Consider the following 23,678-nt stretch of genomic DNA (forward strand, 5'->3'; position numbering starts at 1 on the left):
TTGTTCTTCAATTTCGTCCATCTACTTGGCTTCAAGCATGTGCAATCCATTTAATGCCCAAAACTACTCCAAAATGCACTTTCTTGCTCCTTTAGCCCTTTGGACCTACAAACACACGAAAATAGCTTAAAGTACTAAAATTACTAAGTACTAGCAACGTAAATGCAAGAAAACAAACAAACTAAGGCGCATAAATATGCTCCTATCACTTGGTTGGAACTGCCAGATCTCCACCCTCTTGTTATAGTTGGAAATGAGCTGCTGCTAATAAGCCACAATGCGGGTGATAACCTTTTTGCTCTCTTCCTCTGCCAAATTTAAGTTTGTGGCCATCTCCTTCTCATTCTACTCGAAATTTGGCAGTACAATACTGATGTTGGGCACCACGACTTTGGAAGGAATGATCGCCTTAGAACCAAATGCTATGGAGAATGGAGTTTTGCCGGTTGCTCATCTATTGGTGGTGCAATACGCTCATAAAACACTAGGGACCTCGTCTGGCCACTTGCACTTCTTGTCTGTGAGGGACTTATTGAGGCAATCGATACTAGTCTTGTTGGATGCCTCAGCCTGCCCATTGCCTTGGATATATCGGGGCGTGGACATGTGCTGCTTAATGCCATATTTTTTGAAGAACCTCACCAAGTCTTTGCCCACGAACTGCGGGCAATTATCTATGATGATGAAGTGAGGGATGCCAAAGCAGCAGATGATGTTCTTCTATATGAAGTGCTCTATGTTTGTTTGAGTAGTTGTAGTCATGGGTGATAGGATTAAAAGCACACCACAAAGTAGCACACAAATGTCCTATTGATGTTCCTTATTAACACTAAGATTTGTCAATTGTAGTATATGAAAATAAGGGTCTTTCCCGCAAAAGATTGTTTTATCTAACTACTTAAAATGTCACAAAAACTGTGTTGCTGTCCCTACTGACCAGCCACCGAAAAATAATTATTAGACCAACTTACACTTATCTAAAGTCTACGAAATTTTATATGAAGACACTAGACACACAGAGCTACACTCATACAAATTTTTGGGATTTTTGGAGTTGATTTTCTATTTAAATTAAATCAAACAAAAACAGGACAAAAACAGATTTTAAATAGTTCGCAGATTAAGAAAAACGAGTTAGGGGAATTGCTATCCACCACCAAATAATCATGCAAACATGTTATGTTTCATTCAAATTCCTTTTATTTGCGGATGAAGATGCTCAAGTTGGCTCAATGTTAGAACTCAACCTATTACTCTTTCTTATGTAGTATGTTAAGAGAATGGCGTTTTCAACTTAACTTAGTCCCTAACATGCAATCTAGAATGGTGTGTTCATAGATTTAACAAGTAGAAATCATTAAGAATGAAAAGAGTTTGAGTCATCACAAGGCATCGTAAGTACTAGCGTTGTCTTACTTATCCTAGAAATTGATTCACATGTTAATCGCAATTAACAAGTACTACTCTAGAACATATGTAGGTCCTCATTCGACAAGGGCAGGCACACACATATTCACACATATTCATAGCATTAGAATCCTAGATATGCTTACTAAGTATGCATCCGTAGAAAACACGTAAAGAATTCATCAATGAGACAAGTAATGAACCAATTTTCATCCATTCATAAAAGTAATTCAAACGAAATGTTATAACAAACTTGCAATCATATTTGGAGCTTCAACCAACCCCTAACTATTAAAAATTTAGTTACACAATCCTTAAGTTAAAACAGAAGATAGACATGAGTTTGAGAAAATAGAACCGAAAGAAATCGCCTGAGGCTTCCCCTTTTCTTCCTTCCTCAACACTACTTTTAAACCAATTCTTGCTGCATCATTTTCTTCTCCTTAACTCACCCACTAATAGCCATTTAGTGATGACAATACGTGAGAGGAAATGGTAAAACAATTGTAACTACTTGGGTAGCCTTTATGCCAATTACTCCCTCTTAATCCTCATCTTTAATTCCATTTCCTCTGATATTTGAATAGGTGTCAGCTGGTTTGTTCTTGATTGCATCAGTTTTGGCTGCTAGTTTTACTGGATTTATTGCTTTCAATGCTTTCTTGTCAGTTACAAACTGCTCAGCCTCTTAGGAACCTTTTAGTGTTAAAATGGTCATAACTTCTTCTAGAAAAATGATATTAACAATCCGTGAAATGATCCTGAAAACAGACATCCGTAGCTTTCCAAGAATATAAGGTTCATTCTCTAATTCATTCTGAGCTGTCCGAAACTTGCTTCCAAAGTCAGCTGACCTGCACAGGCAGTTTTGACGAATTTGTTACTTAAAATTCCACTTGTGCTATTTTTCTTTTCTTTACTTGACAAATCCTACAAAACACAAAAACAAAGTAAATAGCTCAAAAATATAAGGAACTAACTAAGAAAAGACAAGTGAATTTGATGTAAAATTTATATAAATAAGAGCTTATCAATGGGTTTGACTTTAACCCATTTTGTAAAATAGTCGATTGCTACGATCATCATACCTTTGCCCCAGTGGCAGGTACCATTGGTCCCACTAAGTCAATCATCCACTACATGAATGGCTAAGGGCTCGTCTGCTTGTGGAGTTCATTGGCAAGTAGTGTGGGCACGGGCTTGAAGCGCTAGCAAATGTCACACCTTTGTACATACTCATTGGCATCTTGATGCATGGTTGACCAGTAGTAGCCTGCGTTAAGAACTTTTTACGTAGGAAGCAGCCTTCATAATGGTTTCTCTAGACACCTTCATCGATTAAGCTAAGAATATTTAGGTCGTTAGGACGCGATGATAGAGGAAATGTGGTCTTAAGAAGGATCTGCAAACGAGCATGCCATTCCACATATAATAACATGCTACCTTCGTCTGGAGCTTCCTAGACTCTAGTCTGTCTATGCGAAGTGTTCCATTGACTATATAGTCGATGATGAGACCTTGCCAACTCAGAGTTGTGTTGATCTATGCCACTTTCACTGTTGGTTCTACATCTATGCTCGACTTCTTTAAGTACCCAACCAGATAAAGTGCTTGAGCTGATGATCTAAAGCAGAGCCTAGACTTGCTAGTGCATCTATGAGGGCATTTTCTGCTCATGGAACTTGAGTAAGTCTGTACGCCTGGAACGTCGCTAACTATTCTCGTACCTTCTTGAGGTATTAGGCCATCATTGGATGTTTCGTTGCGTATTCTTCTAAGGTTTAGTTGGTGATCAGTTGGGAATATAAATATATCACGAGCTTTTTCATATCTAAATCTTTCGCCAATCAGAGACATGCTAGTAGGGCTTCATAATCTACTTTGTTGTTTAATGCTTTGAAGCTTAGAGTTATCCCATGCTCGAGCATCGAACCGTCCGAGGTAATGAAAACTAGGCCTACTCCCAATCCATGGTAGTTGGATGATTCGTCGACGTGTAAGTGCTAAAAATCTCCTGTATGAGGAGTTAGTCCGGTTATAGTGTGCTCGGTTACCTCTGAGGTGTTTCTGGGCTAAGTCGTTGCGTTCATTAAAATGTCGGCCAGTTCATGCGCATTTATCGTCTCACGTCTGGATTATGCAGAATATTACATCATGACGATGACTGCGTGTGTTTGAAGGTACGTTTTGAGCTTCCTGGTTGTAATAACTAGCACCAAAATCAAAGTTTTGATTTTCGGGTACCTGGTTTCCGCATCAAATAGAGCTTTTGAACTATGGAATATAGGTAGTCGAGCCACTAGTTCTTCTCATATGAGGGTAGAGCTCATTACTGCTTCATATACCACCATATAGATGTACAAGTGCTCTGCCATTTCCGACTTGGATAATAGGGAGGTGATATCAGGTATTTCTTCAAGTCCTGGAATGCTTTCTTGCACTTTATTGTTCCGCTTGCCTCATTATACCTCTTGGTCGCCTTAAAAAATGCTTGCGTCGATCAATAAGTTGTGAAAGGAAATGGTTGAGTGTAGTTGCTCATCAGGTCAGACCTTGGATCTCATTTAGAGTAGTAGGGGACTTCATATCTAGGATCACTCAGATCTTCTTTGAATGTGCATTTGGCGTGGTCTGACCATTGCTTAGGGTCAAAGAAGATATGTTCGGCATCTTATTCGGGTTTCCCTTCTGATTCATCTACCAAAGCATTGTCAAATTTGACGCCATCTTCCTAATACGTCTGCTGTAAATGCTATTTAGTGGATTTAGAATTGTCTTTTTGCACTTCAGTTACTACTACTGGGGCAAAAAACTTCTTCGTCTCCTTGAGAACTTGTACAGTGCATCACCAAGACATGGCCTGGTCACGTTTGATCTCCCTGACTGTTTCTTCCAAGATGCGAAATTGAATTTTATGATACCCGATCGAGGTCACAACTCCAATCTTCACTAGCCAAGGTCAACCTAGAATCCTGTTATGGAAAAATGGGTCGCTGACGATCATCAAGGTCTATGATGTGACAATTAGAGGGCTGGTTACATTGAGCGTGATTGTGCTAATGGTAGTTAAGGTAAGTTCGTTGAATCCAGTCAAGACCTCCGTTTTGAGTCTGATCGTACTTTCTAGGCCCATCTTCTGGATAACTGATAGTTGTAGAATATAGACTGAGATGCCATTGTCCACCATAATTCAGTCAACGATGGCGTAGGCCAGTTGAACATAAAACATTAAGGCGTCGTCGTGAAGAAAGTCTACTCCCTCAACGTCATGCTCGATGAAGCCGACGATTGGTCCAGGTACAGCATCTACGGCTTGAACCTGAAAGATCGATCTCGCCTACTGGATCTTCATCTTCTTGGAACTGTTGATGGCCCCCAGTTGCTCAGATTCGATGTAGATGCCATTGATTCAGATTGTCTTAGTTGGGGGTTCGATGTCTGCTTCCCGCTTTGGCTAGGTAGCTGGTCTGTTTACATACTAGTCGTATTTGCCTTTTTTACAAGCTTCTCAATGTACTTCATCCATATGATGCAATCATTGTTTGCGTGTCTTGGACCTCTATGGAATACATAGTACTTCATCTGGTCCATCTTGGAGGTATCTCCTTTCATGGGTTATGGCATCTTGAACCATGGCTTGTTCTTAAGGTTATGAAAGATCTAGTTGATCGTGATTGAGAACTTGGTGTACACCTTAGGCGCTGAGCCTCATTTCGTCGGGGATTGATCCTTACGTCTACTTTCTGGATTATTTTTGTCATTAAGCAGTATATCATTCGCCTTCTTCTAAATTGGCTCCATGGCTTTGCACGGTTGCTCAGGCGGCTTCTGGGAGCGCTTAGCCTCATCCCAGAGGGAGTAATTCTCTGCTAAAACATAAGAATCTACCAAGGTCAAGTTTTCGCCTATAATTAGTTTTCTAAAAAATGGGTAATCTGCTTGGAGCCTCTTCCAGAAAGCTGAGCTTGCAATGCTATCATCGCATCCGATGATCTTTGCCTTCTCCGTCTTAAACCTTCTAGCGTATGTGTGGAGTGTCTCATTTGAGTCATTTTTCATGTTGAAGAGGTGGTGAAACTTCCTTTTAATTGAGCGACAAAATGAATATTCCTTAGTGAAAACCAATGACTTCCTTTTAATTGAGCGACAAAATGAATATTCCTTAGTGAAAACCAATGAAAGTTTGTTGAAGTTCTAGATTGAGCGTTGCGGCAGGGAGTGGAACCAATCTTGCGCCTCACCTTGGAGCGTCGTGGCAAAGATTTTGCACATGAGAGCGTCATCGTTGCAGTAGAGGGTCATGATGTTTCTATAGTGCATTAGGTGTCTGTCCGGATCTTCATCTCCCCTAAATAAGGTGAAATATGGTGGGCTAAACTTCTGTGATGGCTTTATCTGCTCAATCTCATTTGTAAATAGTGACCTGCTCATATTGGCCACGACTCTTCGAATGGCATCATCAGTAGTCTCAATACACTGGAATCCGCGCAACTGCTCTGCTACGAGCCTTTGTACTTCCCCATGGATTTGCCTCTAATGGGGGCAGCAGAACCTCCGACTGCATTCGGTGTTGACCTACTGGTCTATATTACTCTTATACTTGTCCTGCTCGTCTATGTCGTGGTCACAATGCAAATGGTTCATTCTGTGTTACTTGTCGTCGTGCTTGGCGGGGACTGCCAGTGGAACTCGAGCTGGATTGCTCTCGTGCTCTTCTCAGTCCATCATTTTGCTGCCTACTCCAGTGGCTCGCAGAAGGATCTTCTTGTGAGCATAGTCTCGTGTGGACACTTCGCCTGGAATGTCTAGAGTGCTCGTCGAAGTGTGGACCCAACCTTGAATGCACATTGACTCGTGAGCCAAGTCAAGAATGAATGATTCTCTTCGCGTTGAGGCAGGAGAATAAATTGTCCCAATGACCCAAACGAAGGTGAATACTACCAGAACGCACGGTTCATGGTGGGTTGAACGGCTGTTCGCCGGGACATTACTGGTATGAGTCACGATCATCTGCCCTTGTCCTGCTGAGGCAAGTGATACTCACCATTTGGATAGGAAAGTCTGGATAATAGGTGTCTCCATGTGTAATGGAAGTGTAGTGGACTTGCAGGTATAAAGCTTGAGCCCAGAGCTAGCATTCTTGGGTCGATCGCAGGGCTGGTGACCGGAATCAGAATTGTCAGAGGTGGCCTCAAATTGGATTGGGTAGCGGGCCGAGTTGCCGGAGTTGGTCGCAAGGTGAGTTAACCCGGCTGGGTGGCTGAGCCGTGTGCTCGGCATTATGCCTGCACAAGATTGGGCCCTCCTGACTGTTGGGCTGCTACAGCATGCCTGCTAGCTGGTTGCCTTGGGCCTAGCCCCATTTAGTTGCCTAGCTGGCATCAGCTGCTGTAGTGGCTTGGGTTCTGTTATGGGTTTGCTACTGCAATGGGCTGGGCCTTCTACCCTGGGCTTGCTGTGGCAGCTGTTATGGGCTAGGCCTTTTGTCTATAGCCTGTCGGTGCCTTAGTGAGCCACTGCAATGCGTGCTTGGGACTCAGCTTGGGTCGCTGCTGCTGCGGTGGTCCTTGCCATTGGCTGCAAAGTGGTGGCTATGGCAATGGTGTGGCTTTGCGATGGTAAGGCTCCTCCCATCATCGTGTTGAGTCTTGAGGATCGTCATCGTAGGGCTACGTCCTTATCTTTGCTCTCTAGATCAAATCATTGTACATACGGGGTTCCATTTGTCGTGGTTTCTAAATTTCCTACCATTGGATCCTCTCTCCAGGGATTGATCAATAAACTTTTCTAGGAAAAATTAATTCAACGTAACAGAAAATTCAAGAAACCAAATGCAAAAAGCTTCTTCGAGTATTTGAATCAGCTTTCAATGAAATAACCAATTTGTCGATCCAAATGTCCACTATCTCTAGCTTTGACAAAAATGCATCTACAAAATAATCAACACCTTTGATCAAATACCTAAGCCTCATGAGCCTACGAGGTGAGGGGGGGTTAGGCCAATGGATCTTCGATGCCTAAGTTAGTTGCTCTAAAAATAGTGAGTGTTTAGGGTTTTTAGGGGTAGAAAAATCTTACCAAAATTTGGTAGAATTGGGGATATATATTGGGGAGAAGGCTGAGGGCCGACCACAGTGTTAGGGTTTTACCCTACACATGGCGGCATCTTATTGTCCAAGGTTTATGGAGAAGTATTCTCAAGATATTTAATAGGAAATAATATCTTGAGATGATGAAGTAAATATCCCTAATTGATTTAAATATGGATTGCTTACTTGAATGAAGACAATCTTCAATTGAGAATGTATTAAAGATATGATTTAGATAATTAATCTTTATCTTTAATGCTTTGACTTTTTCTTGCCAAAGGCAGGTGAGCTGTGGGCAATCGTATTCAGCTGCAGGGACCTTCAGGGGTGTGAGCTATGCGGGGGAATTTAAGGAGCCTGCCCATTTAATGAGGGCAATCTTGTCTTTTTTGAGCAAAAAGTTCACGTATCGCCTCTAGATTTTTTGAGATTATTTTTGTCTTCACAATGAGTTCGTCAAGGTTTTCTACAACTAGGGTTTCACGAAGCTGCGGGGAGAAATGGTATTTGGAGTTGAGAGCTAATCCCATATATACTCTCCAAAACCTGAAATGATAAGCTCATGTTTACTCCACAAAACTTTCACATCAGTGTGTAGATATTTTGGTGAAAACTGTTAAACTGCAGCCAACTCACTGTGAATGCACCTATGAAAAGGTCATAGGACATGAACAAAAGGTTGTGTGATGACATATTCAGATTAAAGCATGTGCACATACTTGGCTAGGCAGAACACACTAGACAAGAAACGTAAATGCAGTTTGTTATGCAATGCATGAACCAAACCTGTATCCAAGGGAGAGAAGGCTTGAGTCTTCATATCTTTGTATCTTCACAGCACCCTCCTATTACTATCCTAGCCTTACTTTGAGCTTGGTGTGATAGAGGATTAATGTTTACATTTTGGATCAAGGAAAGCCAAACTTAATTGAGAACTAAACAATCTCAAATCCAGTACCCACGAGACCAATCAAAATTCAAAAGCCAATTTTTACTAATCGTTCCTATAGTTTATTCGAATTTTCACTTTCGTTTCAACATTTTTTTTTCCTGCGTTTTCGCCCTGGTGGTTCATGTTGTTTTCAAGTCAATTCAAACCGTCAACTAAGTTAATTTTTTTTCTAAAAAATTTTGTGCACACCTTCTTGTTTTTAAAAAAAAAAAAAAACCCAAATTGCAAAGATTAAAATTACAAGGACGAAATTCAAAATCTGAGTAAATTACAAGAAGTATTCACGTAATCGAAGCAACAGAAAATTTTATCATTTCTGTCTATTTGTTGTTGAGTCACATGATTTCATCCAACGAGTGACAAATCCCCTTCATTGTTGCTAATATAAGAGATGTTGACTGGGAAAGGTTCCTTGAAATTGTGGCAATATTCAACAAACTGCAGATTGCAGAGTTGTGTCAAAGTTGATTAACTTCTAATCAAAGTTTTAGTAAATTGATCTTTGTGGATTGTAGAGTAAGTTTCTGAATTCGTATGTTTTATACAGATGAACTAAAATCCCTTCCGACGTAATTGGTCTGGACGAGGAAAGTCGAAGGTTGAACGCCATCCAAACGTGACAGAAAAGAATATATATAATTCAATTGCAACATTGTTTGGTGGGACGTCTTCACAAAATTGCAACATTGTTTGGTGGGACGTCTTCACAAAATTGCAACAATGTTTGCTAATCTTGTGTATTATGGAAAGGTTTGGAAATTTTTCCCGAAAATCTCAAACCAAACAAAAAAAATTTCGATTTTATACCAAAAAATTACCACACCGATAATACCGATATTTTCGGGACTCCATACTAAACCGTTCACAAATCTTTCGGTCTGGAAATCAGGATTACATATTCAATGGTTCGAGAATCCCGAACTGAAACCGAACCAAAAATAAATATATATATATATATATATGTATATATTTATTTATTTATTTATTTTGGTAGCATGCATGTTAATTGTTGAATTTAAGTAGTTTGATATTAGACTATATTAGAAATAGAAGTATGAAATTAAGTAGTTTAGAACTTTGGAACATAATTTGACTTGGTATGAATGAATTGGTTTGAAATTGGTATGATATAAAAAAAAAACCTAAATTTCAATTGATATAAAATTGGGCAACAAAATTTCAAGCCAAAATCCAATTTTTAGCTTATAGCACAAAAATCTCAAATTTCAACCCAAAAGCCCAAAAACAAAATCTAGTCTATATCCATCTCGAAATACCGTAGACATTTCGGAAATCTCAAAAATTGAGAATATCAAAATTTGGTTCGGGATTGATATTCAAATTTCTGCTCCGAACATTTTCTCTTTGGACCTTAAAATCTCATTTTCGATTTGGGATCCTATACCGAATGACCCCTAATTATGGATGTGATTAGAAAAAGCATCACGTGAATTATGGTTTGCAATTTTGTTTGGCAGGAGGTGTGCACAAATTATGCCTTTTACTTAGTCATGGTAAGAGTTGGAGACAGGCATGCATGAGCTATCTAAACAAGAAAACTGTCGGTGGTCCAACCAAATATTTTGACAATCTCTTCTTCGAATCGAAACCACAAAAAATAAACTGAACAAAAAGTTGTTTAATATCTAGTGATTAAGAAATGGATATTAATAGGAGAACTCAAAATACAATGTTAATTTCACTGCTATCTTTTCAGTATGAAGTTGGTGATAGTTTTTTTATTGTCGTAATTTGATAGTGTAGCAATAAAGTTACAAATCTTTATGTAACTGGTTCTTTTGTCAATTTAACAATCAAGATAATATTTGTTATTTAACGTAACGCTCGATAGTCGATACGTTCATTTTTCGCTTGATATATATGCCAAAATAATGCTAGATGGGTTAAAAGATGTATACAATCAACCAATAGAAATTTCTTTTATAAAAAAGTCCCTAACTTTTCGGATTCACAGTTATGAAAGCCACTTGGCATCAACCCGTGTCTTGTGGACTAAAAATAAGCGCCACAGGATAAACTTTTTATAAAATAGCAGTTTAACATTAAAGTTGAAAGACCATAATATTGTTTTTAATTAATTTTTCAAGCGACTTATGTGAGTCTCTTCATTACTATCTAATTGTATTATTATTTGTATAATTTTTATAATAAAAATGTAATTTGTCGCATATCAGTATCATCTTTATTAGAAAAATAAGATAAATAAGTTATAAGAATATAATGTTTGGATATTAAATGGGAGAAATTAAATTGAAAGGATTATGATCTTCTCCTGAGCTAAGGTTGAAGATCCTCCTGATCAAGGAGTGTGAATCATTGGATGAAAATCTAACGGCTATAATTATTATAACTTTAAAGATATCCTCCTGATTGTAGTCGTTGAATTTTTATCCAACAATTCACGCTCCTTGGTCAGAATGATCCTCATCCTGCGCTCAGGAGAGGATCCTGATCCAAATTGAAAATCTTATAGTGAAAATGAAACCCAATTATTTTGCACCTCGTCCTGCTCTTAACACGCTTGACGTCAACGGCGCACGTTAGCCTCCTTTTGAAAATCAAAGTCTTCTCTCTCTCTCAACTTCACAGGGCTTACAACCACCCGCCATTTTCACGTCTAGTCCCATCTCTCTCCCTCTCTCTCTCTCTGAAATGAGGCGAACCCCATCGTACGGAAGCCGAAATCCTACCTCTGACCCGCGGAGCACGCCGGACCGGATCCCCTACTCTCCGAGCTCGCCCTACTCTCTATCCTCAACCGGTCAAAAGTCCAGCTCCGGACGGAGCGTGGTCTCCGTCGCCGCCCGCTCCGTCGCCGGGGCCTTCATCTCGTGCTTCACGCCGCCGGAGACGAAGAGCTCCGTAAGCTTCGGTGATTCTGAAGAGTTCAAAGCTCCCTCCGGTAAGTCCTTTTTGTTTTGAGGAATCTGAACTGGGACTGGTAAAAAATGTAGACTTTTGGTGGAGATCGAATTTTAGAAATTTCAAGTCTTTTCAATAAGGTCATTGTGAGGAGGACACCTTTTTGAATTGCTTTTGTAGAAAGTACTTAAGCCCAAATTACTTATACTTCTTTTGCTATGAACATGCTTTGGCACCTAAGCGTTTTAACGATCCAGAAGCGCTTTTAAGATTTTCTACTAGACATCATTAAGAGTTCCTTTTGCTTGTCAGAAAACACTTTTAGCCGTTAAAAAAGTAATCCCAGGAACACCAATTCCTCCATTCCGTTATGTTAAATTCCTGATCAGCGGCTTTCCCTTCATTCGCAACCCACGGTTATGGATTATTTTTCCAGAGTTTTTCTGCAGGGTCAAAGTTGTTAATGGAAATACAATGACCAGTTAACCACTTTTTTCTTTTATCATTATATAATACTAGCATTTGCCTATACACTTGCGTGTATGAATGAAGTTTAGTAGAATTAGGAAGCACTGGCCTGTTTTGATTAAAAAATGAAGAAAGTATTAGGCTGCCATTTGTTTTCTTCTCCTCCTTCGTATCTGTAAGAAGAGACAAACAACTCAATGCCATGACAAATAATTGAATCGAATTAGCTGTTTAATGAGTTTTATGAGGTATACTGAACAAGAAAGTTGTTTTTCCTAGTATTTTCAGATGCGTCGAGAGATGGAAGCGAGAGAAGGCGCAGTTCAAGTCGAGGCATCTACTCCTACTCAAATAACTCGAGGCACGGGAGTGAGCCCGGGATTCTAAAGTTCACCATGGAAGAAATAAACAAGGCCACAAAGAACTTCTCTCCGTCTTTCAAGATCGGACAAGGCGGCTTTGGGACAGTTTATAAGGGGAGACTCGGAGACGGGACCCTTGTTGCAATCAAACGCGCTAAAAAGGTTGGCTTCAAGTTTGTTACATTATATTCAACTTGTCATGTTTCTATGACCGTTGTATGGCTAAGACCGGCGTGTGATTTCGGATTTAACTGAGTGGTTACTTTTGTTTTCAGAGTGTATATGACAAGCATTTGGGAGTGGAGTTCCAAAGCGAGATTCAAATGCTGGCTCAGGTGGAGCATTTGAATTTGGTCAAGTTCTACGGGTATTTGGAGCATGAAGACGAAAAGATTGTTGTTGTCGAGTATGTTCCTAATGGAACCCTCAGACAACATTTGGAATGTAAGTTCTATTTGTGTTACTCTCTTTTTTTCCTCTTTCCTTTCTGTGTGCCGTGTGTGCCTGTGCGCGAGATTGAACATGTATCGGTGCACCTTGGCTCATAAATGCATCACCTTGAGTGCCTAAAATGTGATACAATGCAAAGTGCAGGTTTGTACGGTCAGATTCTTGACCTTGCAGCACGGCTAGACATTGCAATTGATGTGGCTCATGCGGTCACCTATCTGCATATGTACACGGGTAAATCTCCTGTTTTAGTTCACTTAGAGTTGTAGAATCTGTGTCGGGGAACTAACAGGACCGTGCTTGGCTTTCCTTGGCAGATCATCCGATTATTCATCGAGACATTAAGTCTTCCAACATTCTCCTAACTGAAAACTTCAGGGCCAAGGTAGCTGACTTCGGTTTTGCCAGGTTTGCTGCTGATAGCGATTCAGGTGCAACCCATGTTTCCACTCAAGTCAAAGGAACCGCTGGCTACTTGGACCCCGAGTACCTGAGAACATATCAACTCACGGAGAAGAGTGATGTCTTTTCATTTGGTGTACTACTGGTTGAGCTAGTTACAGGCAGGCGCCCAATCGAGGCCAAACGGGACATCAAGGAACGAATAACTGCAAAATGGGTATGAACTTCTCGTCTTCGCTCTTTTATCACATTACTTGGTTTACGTGGGAATGTAACACATAACTCGGGGTTGGTTTTGCAGGCTATGAAGAAGTTTACTGACGGAGATGCTCTTTCTATTTTGGACCCGAGGTTAGAACAGACAGAAGCAAATAATCTAGCCATCGAAAAGATCCTTGAACTAGCATTGCAATGCTTGGCTCCACGCAGACAGAACCGGCCTAGCATGAGGAGGTGCGCGGAGATCCTCTGGAGCATCCGTAAGGATTACAAAGAGGTATTAGCTCCAGACTTCCGTTCATTTTCTAGCCGTTCACAGATGAGTACCTGAACATGAGAAGAGTGACAAAACAATGAGTCTTGGTGCTCCCAGTAAACGGAATGTAATGATGATATGGTTTTACCGGAGCTGGAACACGAAGAGTGGTTGCATTTTGGTAAAAAAGAACTGCGCAGTAAATGTGCATGAGCAATTTGAGTAGCAAATCGAGTAATATCTTGAAGAATGATTCTGCAGTTCAGATTGTGTATAGGACACCTTGATTTTGAGTGTATTTTGGTTAATTGAAAGTTTTATTGAGTTGTTTATTGTTGTTGGAGGATCTTGTACGTTTATAAAGGCTGCTTGTATTTTAAGCTATCAAATTCGATATGCGTGTATTCTTATCTTTTTTCAAATATACGAGCGTATTGGGATTATAATAACTAAGGGTGGATGAGATGATTAGCTAATTTAGCGGCACTCAGTCTCTACTTGGTTAGAAAGGACAGATACATGTCTGAAGCGAGTTCGGTTGATAAGTTGGGGCCGGTCACCATTTGGCGACAATGGTAAGAGTTTCAGGAAGATATAAACATAAACAAAAAGTAGGAGCCAAATCAAAAGACTCACATGAAAATAATATTACCATTTACACTTTCAATGACCAAACTAAACATCGTCTTTAATTTTCCTCCGAGGCCCTTCAATAACTTATAACTCTCATATTTCTCCAACTAAAAATACTGCCTACCTATACCGTAAATATTCACAAACCTTCCATCTCCCAAAACATTTTACCTTGGCAGTAAAAAAAATGTTTTTTCTTTTTTCTATAACCTTACCTCCGCAAAATTTCCCGTACTACTCTTCTCGTTATTGGCCTCTTGAAAATGAATCTTGTCGAGTCAATTCATAGGCTCCATTCGGTGGCATTTGATTCTCAGTCTCTACCGTAGTTACAGGACTTGCTTTCGAGCATAGGAAGAAGAAGGAAGATGTATATATTGTTATGTGCCAAATGCTGCAAATCATTTTATGCACCATTCGTGAGAGAGAGAGAGAGAGAGAGAGAGAGAGAGAGAGAGAGAGAGAGAGAGAGAAGAGAAAGAGAGAGATTTTCATTAACTATACCTGTGCCAAATCCAGTAGCTTTCACTGGTCTCCAGTACCCAGCTACTTGCTGCAAGGGCTAATGCAACTAAACCTGCCAGTACAAAACCCCAGCGAAATCTTGTAATAATTGTCTTAATGAGGTTCTTGAGCCATCCCTTAACAGCTTGCAACCTGCGTAATCCGTTTGTATTTTAGAAAAGGGAATGGAATGGATAAGCATAAATATAACTCTGCCATAAAAATGTCACCGCAAAAGTTAACGGGCTACCATCAACTTATCTCCTAGGGCTATTATACTCAAATAGGGTTTGTGAAAATTGTAGATGCCTGCCCAGCCCATGCTAATTTAAAATAACATCGTAGCGTTCCAAGGATACCCACCTCTCAATCATACTTAAGGAGAATCCGGTCGAAAAGGAAAATGACCTAAACCTGGTTGACAATTCTATCAGCCACCCAATAAGAAGAGCCGCGGCGCCAATTACCATTACAAGAATAATATTGGCTGGCCTGCAAAGTTCAGCATGGTTAGATGCATAATGGAATTACTAAAAACTGGTCCAGATTTAAAATGCACGGTAACTATACCTTGTGGCCTTAGTATAAGCCATAAGGGCAGTAAGGATTGCAACGGCTGTGTGTACTGCTCTCTTAAGATCGTCTTCAAATGTGCCTAGGTACACAAATGTGCTCACTACGGCCATGAAAGAGAGCCAGAAGTCCATGAACTGAAATTTCCAGATAACTAATTAATCACACAGATTTAATGCAATGTATATAACTGCTTAATTACACGACAGATTTGTCCACTTCAAATGCGTCCAGTCTTTTGCCATTACTTGCGTATCCCGTTCTCATTGTTTATTATTTTTACGAGTGTCTTCATAAGTTTGTAACACCAAATCTTTGAAAGATATTATCTTTTTATCTAATTAAAAACAAAATGTTCGATCAATAGTTATTTCTTTAAGAAGGAAAATAGAGAAAGAAGTGTACCTGTAAGACACCAAAGCCCAGAGGACACCAGGTTCCCACATCACATGCATGATATATTCCGCTTGCAATTCCACTAGATGTAAATATCACCCACTCTGCCAATGCCTGCAAATAGAAATCATGGTCTACTTGTTAAAAGCCAAAAAAGGTTTCCGGCTGGATAATGAAAATCGTCTAAATTTCAGAATTGAATCAAACCAATATGGCATCAGTTCAGTGTCCACTTAGGATAATCTTATGGAGAGTACTGTCGCAAACTTCAACTAGTAATATATTATTACATTATGTTTGAAGAAGTCTAGTTATTGTGAATCAAAGTTAAAGTATTACCTTCTGTCGAAGAGCCCAAAATGCAGGAAGTGCTGCTGCAGCATTTGACGCAATAAGAAAAATGGATTGCCATACGTGCCCTATGACAATTTTCAGGCAGGGAAATAAATAAGAGAACAATTGTAGTAGTTTGCAACGTAAATAATAACTTTGTAGAAAACCACTTCAAACTAACTATACCAGATTCAGGGCCTATGTCAGCCAAACTAAGCAGATACAGTATATACTTAGACAAGTTTATATTGTTTTCCAAAAAATCTTTTTTGCTAAATGATCATCTACATTTTATTCCTCCAAAATAGTGGACTCTATTTTTGCAGATTTTGTCTTAACACTTTCTATTTCAATTTGCTTCCTCGAGGAAAATTCATATTACCGGCTGCAGGACAAACGAACCTCATTCAATGAGAACCAGACTACATTAGCATGTTTCGAACTATGTGCAGAAAAAGTTAAAGACCAACGGCATAGACAACAATTTTGTATAAGTTCACTGCTGAAATAACACATACCATGAGGTGTTACAAGTTGAATACTACAGTCAAAGCCTCCATGGTCCCGATCACATGAGCAGAAGCTGACAAAAAAATTAATATTAGAAAACTATACTGTTTGCAATTACTATTGAAAGATTAATTAAGGTGTCAGCTATCTTACTAACCAAGAAATTTAAAACATAGGTGTTCCGAAAAAGGAAACTGAAGAACACAGTAGATAAAAAAACCATAAAGTGAAGGATTAAAAATAAACCTGTATGATGTCAATCCACTGGCATCCAACGCAGTTTCGCATTTTCCATGTGAAGAGCACCTTCTCGGGCATCTTTCAAGTGAAACAGACATGCTAGTCGGAACTTTCAAAGCATCACTGGTGGTGTTGAGATGCTTTAGACCAAAGCTCCAGGTTCCTTCTCTAACGTACAAAATGTAAAAATCGACCTTGTCTTCACTTGAATTATATAAGTTAAAAAATATGGAGCCATCACTACTGCTTGTCCTGTTTGAATAAAAATAGTCCCAGCTAGCGAGAGATGGTAATCCACCGTATCTAGCATATACTTCATAGTTAACCTTTTCATCTGAGTTTAATCGAATGTGCATGTTTCCTCCTGCTGCTCCATGCGGAATGTCCATGACAAAGTAAGTCCATGTTTCTTCTGGTTGTCCACCATGCGAGGAGTTGGTTGAAAGAGGATCAAGAGGAAAATTGGCTGAATCAGGAGACACTTTTTCACTGACGGGTAAATAGTAGTATTCAAAGTAGCTTGAACCTTTCCTCAGCGATGTCTGCAGACAACCATTCTCAGTTTGTCAATAAATCATTCCTGCCAATAAGTTTCCTAAAGCATCAAGAATAAAATTAAATACACAGAAACTGTTCTGTCATCTAAGATTGCAACATATAGAAGTATTAACAATATCCATGTGGAAATCAAACAAATAAATTACCACTTAGAAGAAATTAGAAATTTCACGAACTTTCACAGAAGCAGAAACATATTTATCAGCAAGCCCACCTGAAGGGTGTATATTTCCCTTGTACAATTTGCTCCAGCCTTGCCCTCCGGACATTCAAGCAGTTTTGATTCCAGGGAATAACAAACTTTTGTGTCAGTATCCAGACTCCCTCCAAGCTCTTTTGAAACGTTGAGAGGTAAAATAGTAATATACCAGCTACCAACCTTTGGAAATTGAATGACCAATGGGGATTTGTTTATATTACTCGAATAGTCATGCACAGTTTCTGAAGGTATGGCACCATGCCGTGCATAACACATTAAATTAATATCACTAACATTCTTGGTGTTATTTGAAAACGTTACATTTAACCAAACATCCTTTGCCAAAATTTTCAACTCTTGCGATACTCCCACTACATCCAAAGAGTAGAATTTGGGCTCGCCATCTCCATGACAAGTGCCAAAATTGTTTTTACATGAAATTACATATTCAAGTGTTTGGTTATACAAACCAGCTTCTGAAGAATTGTCTGCAGCACTGTAGCTGTTAGATAGAGCACATGAAAGTGGGTTAATTGTCTGATTGCATTCTGGGCCCCACATGGTTAGGGTCGTACATCCTTCCACAGTGATATTGGCACTGAAGGTGTATGATGGTGAGCGATTAATCTGCAATGTTAGTGTAGTAGGCTCAATTAAGAATTCAAATAAACATAAACTTCATTACTATCCATTATTAGCGCATTAAGAGCCTTCGATGGAAAAGAATAAAAAGAGACAAAACTACAAAGCCTTTTCATCTCCAAATACCACGCATTTTTCTTTCTCTATATTTTTTTTGAAGTGAGATGTGAACAAGAAAACTTCATCGCATACGATAAATAAGGAACTAATGGTTTCAGGTGCATGACTAACATCATTCCCAAACAGCAGAGCAAATCAACACAAGAACTATTAAATCTAAAGGATAATAGAACATACCATCTTTGATTGTGTCCTTGTAGGTCCAATTCCATTGAAAAGACCAAAATACCAAACTCCTGGAGAAATCTGAACTACAATTTCGTAAGACAGTATATAAACTTTTCTTTGGTAAATAGAAAATAAACTTTTGTTTAGAAAAAAACAAGAAAAGATTTGCAAACGAACTACTTAAATGCTCGAGCAATCTTTCCCTCTTCAAAATTGTACAAAAATAAGTAAAAGGTTTGATGATAGACCTGCTCATTTGTCAACTTGATAGTAAAATTCTTTTGCATAGGATAGCACTGCTCTGAACTCTGAAGAGCTTGTATTCCCTTATACGAACCATTGTAAAGGGGAGCTAGAACTGCTATTATCAGTAGATTCATTCAATGCTATGTTCAATCATCGTTCAAATAGAATTCAGTAATATAAAATAAGGGGACCTGAAAATCTAAATGCGTCTATGCGAAAAAACATGAAACAAATTGCTTGAGTATGCCAGTTATACTTGTCCTTGATTAACCAGACACACGGATAAATTCATGTTGAGTAATAGTTGAGAAACACTTTTAACAAAATGGCTCAGCAAGCAAATTTCTTTGGGATTCTTAACACTTATTCAATGCGAAGGAAACTAAACAAGGCAGACTCCGCAGTCCTGACTCTCCTAAGGTATCTGTCAAGTTAAACTCTTTTGGAATACATTTGGCATGCATGTTGATCAGCAACATAAAACTACAGGGCACAAAGCATCAGATAGAGCAGAAACCCTAAGAAGTACACATGTTACCAGAGACTACGGAGTAATATTGTTTTACCAACACTTCAATTTAGTCAATTCATCTAAAGCTGGGTGACATATACCTGAATCCACTAGAGAAGTGTTAACATCCGGCAGTGGGAGGCTACCAGCTCGGAAGCAAATCAATGGTAACTTAATTTTTGGAACCTTTTCTATGTCTCCAGCAGCCTGAAAATAGTTTGAATCATTAGCAAGAAAGCAGAGTAATCATACTATATTCAAGTACAGATTCGATTTACAGGCTTGTTTCTTATGGAAAGGAACGCCAATCGCGAATCCAGAAAACAACTTTCATTTGGGAAACAGCTCTCAGGCAAGTACACAGTATACCTTTCCAGTTTCCATCTCAAATTACTCAGACATTGTTGACAAAAGAAAAGGTGGAAAATTTGAGCCCTGATAAGCATACTTACAAGTTCCACGTTCGAAATCACTGCTATCGACATTGACGAGAACCATGGTGGCATTTCAACTAGAACAAGGCAAAACACCAAAACCAGTTAGGAATTGCTCAACCAACCATTTTATATATAATTCTGAATACAAATTAAAATTACAATCTTAAACAAATCACTCATTACACGATAATCGAAATACTGAAAATCCACTTGCTTGTGATTCAACTAATCCCAAGTCAACAACTTTCAAACATGATCACATCTAAAGTTAACAACTTTCAGACCAAATTATAGCATATTCAACAACAAGAAAACCTTAGTCGATGCAATTTACAAATTTCCAACAACTACTGTAAAACAAAAGAAGAAAATTCAACTTTTTGACTTCGACCCCATCCAATGCTACACCCCCATAAACATCTCAAACCCATAGAAAAGGCAACCAATCAATCAAATGCTTAAAAGGGTTATCAAAAAGCTAATCATTCACCTCTAATGTATCGAAATCCAGAGGGTCCGATTGTGGTCGGTGGGTAGCTGAAGCTGGAGACAGTGAAGCTGGTGTACGGACCCAGTTCGCCGTACGAATAGCAGTGGACGAATAAGCAGAAAAAGAGCACGAAAAGACTGAGATGTAAATGGGAAGAGGAACAAAGAATCGAATTCGAAGCCATGGGAGCTTCTGATTCTTGAAACAGAAAAACAAAGATTAGACTAATCAGAATTATTTAAATGGTAAATTGGAGAATTTCTTTGAGTCACGCCTTTGACTTGTACCCGTCATCCATGGCTACCGGCTGTTTTTTCGTTTTAATGTTTTGTTTTATGAATTTTTTATTATTTATTTATTTAACTTTGGACGGTGAAAAGCTGCTGCATACACGCCCCCTTTGGAGAAAGGAGAAGAGACGTAGACTAATAAATAAAAAATCATAATAAGAAGTCTAGGGTTGGGAGGGTTGTTAAGTTACAAGTCTAGTCGTCGAAACGTAGTATAAATATATCGTTACATAAGATTATAAGTTTCATTAAAAAAAAAATTAAAATTAAAATTAAAAGTGATAAATGAGTTAGACAAACAAAAAATATATCAGGATAAATTTGGTGACACAAACAATGGTTTATAAAGCAATAACTTTATGATATAATAACATCTTGACATACGGTACGCGTGATAATTGACTCTCTTGATTTTTTATTAGGAAAAACAAAATAACAATATATTTTAAAAATAATACTAACTAACCACTGCTTGGTTTTTTTTTTTTTTTTGTAAATATCTTATTTTATTTGAAATTTTAATGGAATATGGTAATTTTGGAATTATGAATGTTTCACCTAGTTGAAAATTTAAACAAGGGGGCATTTTTGCCATTTTAAAATGATTCACCTATATATATATATATATATATATATATATATTATTCTATGAGCTTTTCAGCCTTGATAAGATTACACTACTTTAGGATGTTTCCAATTTTATGTTATTTTAAATAATCATATATTTATGATTTGGAAAAAAATTATTGATAAAACTGGAATTGAAATACGTGTTAAAACATAAAACGGAGATTATGGGTAAATTTTGGTTTTTTTAAAAAAAATTAGGGAACTAACATGATTTAAACCCACACCTTAATGTAAGAGTAATACTTTTCTTCAATGGTAGAGGATTACTTGTGCCGATTTTAGTTTGTAATCACAAATATTTTCTTTTAATTTCGGTAAACAATCAGAGATATTTTCTTTCTTATTTTGGTAAATAATCAGAAATATGGTCTTTTAAGTTTACTACATAAAGAAGATTATATTTTTCATAGAAATGCACGTCAAAATCACAAGAAAAGAAGAGCATCAAAATAAAGAGGATGGCCGTATTCGACCAAAAACAAAAAAAAAAGGATGGCCGTACAATTAATTTCAACCGTTGGATGAATAAGTAGACACCACATGGAATGCATCTAGAAGCTCGATATAAATGGTACGAATTTTTGGATTAAGATATAATAAATGGTAGGGTGGTGAAATGATGCATGCATGCATGAATTTTTGTGACGGTTTCAAACATTCATCATTCATGTTTTTTTCTAGACGATATCTTTGTTTTTGACTTTCACGTTTAGGTTTGGAATTAACTATTTTAATTAAGGTTTTAAAAATCGCTAAGCACTAGTCGGGCTGCGAGTAGGGCTTACGCTTAGGCGGCTAGGCGGGCGCCTAAGCGGTATAGACGGATTTATGTAAATTTATTATATATCTAGTAAATAAGTGTCTATTTACACTTAAAAAAAATTATACTTGTATGGATAATAAAAGAATGATAAAATGTAAAAATAGAATTAGAAGAATACACAAATTATATACATCCAAAAAGTTCAATATTTAAAAAATAGTAAACATATAATCATAATGAGGAGATTTTGGACTAAATTCTTCTTGTTCATGAATATGATCCTTGCATTGGATTGGACATAGAGTAAATTATTTAACCTTGTTATATCTAGTTTATTTTTTTTCTTTGTATGTATCCCCTCAAAAGTGCTCCAATTCATTTCACTATTGGATGAACTTGTAGTAAATCCATCATTTGCAAATTAGGTACACCATTTCCATAAGTATACCACCATGAAACCAAAAAAGAAAAAAGCACACAATTAATAAAAATATATATATATAATTAAAAAAATTAAAAACTGCCTGGGAGCCATCTGGCTCTAGATTGATTTTTCAAAATGATTTGCCCAAAATCGGGGCAGGCCTTCACTGCCTAGTGCCTAGGTGGCGGTCTAGGCTAATTTTTAGAACATTGCTTTTAATAAAGATAATGTTAAAGAAATCAAATTTTGTAAACCGCATAAAGTGGATGTTGATGATTGAATTATTACTTAAGTGTTGGTTAACGTGTTTATTTCATATTGGTCACACATCATTTAATTTACAAATTTAGTTTAAAATTTTGATTTCTCTAGCATTATCCTTTTGATAATCATTGTATTTATCCTATGATGCTTCTTTCATATCAAATAAAATATTTTTTTCCAACAAAAAAAAGGGTCATATGTGCTCTCCATATTGAAAAATTAAGTTTTTTTTTTACGTAAAATTTTGCCTTAAGCCCTCGTTTTCCCTTCTTTCTTTATTTATATATCAAAATTCAGCTCATTCTATTTTTGAGGATGGTACTATCTACATATTACACACTCTTTTTCACTGTTCACACACTCCGTGTTAATTTATGTCTATTGATCTTTTTTAATTCATTCGATACGATGATTGAAATTGAGAAAAGTGTGTGAAAGGTTAAAAGAAGTGTGTGGATAGCACCACTTATTTTCTAATCATATACAACAAACTAGTTATCTCTCTATTATTGTTCTTTTATTTTTTTTTATTCTACATGTAGCAGCACACCAGGCCACGCCCAAGCACACTGCCCTAAGGCGCAAGGCTAAGATAGGCCACCCTCTTCCTTCTCTTTCTCGGTCTAGCAGGCTAGCGCAATAGGGCAAACCAGGGATGGCCCAAGAAGCCCAGCATGCGGCCAAGCTCAGCAGCAAGAGAGAAAGTGCCCCGCGTCTTCACGAGTCGGTGCCCTACAGCCCTTTTCACACTTGCCCCACGCTAGGCCCAACTCCTAGAAAGGCTTAAGCCTCGTGGTTAGCCTAGCTTCGCATCTCAGCGCATTGTTTACCTCGGCCCGAGACGAGTCGAGCACCTGGCCCCCGTCAGCCAACCGCGACACACTAAGGCAGCTTATTGGGCTGTCCAACTTACGCAAGAGCCCCGTGGCTGCTGTCTCACCATCCTCAGCCCTCGCTGAGCCATTCCATCGAGCTTCGAGGGTCCAAAAAAATAAAGAAGAAAGAAAATTAAGTTTTTCTTACCTTGGTGCGGTGCGAAGAAGAAAACCGACGACGACAATCAACTCTTCGCAATGGTAAGCAAAGAAGAAAACTAATGGAGAAGTTTTCAATATCCTCTAGCATTTTCCCTCTTTCTTGTTGGAGATAAAATTGTTCTCCAATTTTATTTAGTCCTCTGCTCAAGACAGGCTTAAATAAGTTTTGGTAGCAATTGCTTTTCCTTTTCTAAGAATACTCTATTTTTTTGTCAAACTGAA

General features: G+C 38.2%; 2 protein-coding genes across 3 annotated transcripts; one reads left to right on the forward strand and one right to left on the reverse strand.

Annotated features, from left to right (window-relative positions):
- The first annotated feature begins 11,008 nt into the window (after nucleotides 1–11,008).
- Nucleotides 11,009–13,884, forward strand: LOC103935086 (calmodulin-binding receptor-like cytoplasmic kinase 2). Of its 2 annotated transcripts, none has more exons than XM_048590185.1 (6): nucleotides 11,009–11,371; nucleotides 12,088–12,323; nucleotides 12,437–12,605; nucleotides 12,756–12,845; nucleotides 12,929–13,230; nucleotides 13,315–13,884. In XM_048590185.1, the coding sequence occupies exons 1-6, from the start codon at nucleotides 11,122–11,124 to the stop codon at nucleotides 13,561–13,563; spliced, it is 1,296 nt and encodes a 431-aa protein (XP_048446142.1). In that variant the 5' UTR covers nucleotides 11,009–11,121; the 3' UTR covers nucleotides 13,564–13,884. The 2 variants fall into 2 exon arrangements, with proteins under 2 accessions (XP_048446142.1, XP_009343116.2); XM_009344841.3 differs by having other exon boundaries at nucleotides 11,012–11,371; nucleotides 12,079–12,323.
- Nucleotides 13,885–14,120: 236 nt separating this feature from the next.
- Nucleotides 14,121–20,268, reverse strand: LOC103935087. The gene is made up of 14 exons (XM_009344842.3): nucleotides 20,049–20,268; nucleotides 19,574–19,632; nucleotides 19,223–19,328; nucleotides 18,613–18,725; nucleotides 18,374–18,442; nucleotides 17,450–18,061; nucleotides 16,684–17,219; nucleotides 16,446–16,510; nucleotides 15,934–16,013; nucleotides 15,604–15,708; nucleotides 15,196–15,335; nucleotides 14,989–15,117; nucleotides 14,626–14,778; nucleotides 14,121–14,515 (listed from the first exon to the last, which is right to left on the reverse strand). Exons 1-14 carry the CDS (start codon nucleotides 20,230–20,232, stop codon nucleotides 14,368–14,370), a joined length of 2,499 nt encoding a protein of 832 aa, XP_009343117.2. The 5' UTR covers nucleotides 20,233–20,268; the 3' UTR covers nucleotides 14,121–14,367.
- Nucleotides 20,269–23,678: the final 3,410 nt, after the last annotated feature.

The sequence above is a fragment of a genome, unplaced genomic scaffold, assembly GCF_019419815.1.
Source record: "Pyrus x bretschneideri cultivar Hongxiangsu unplaced genomic scaffold, Pyrus_bretschneideri_v1 Contig302, whole genome shotgun sequence".
NCBI lineage: Eukaryota > Viridiplantae > Streptophyta > Magnoliopsida > Rosales > Rosaceae > Pyrus > Pyrus x bretschneideri.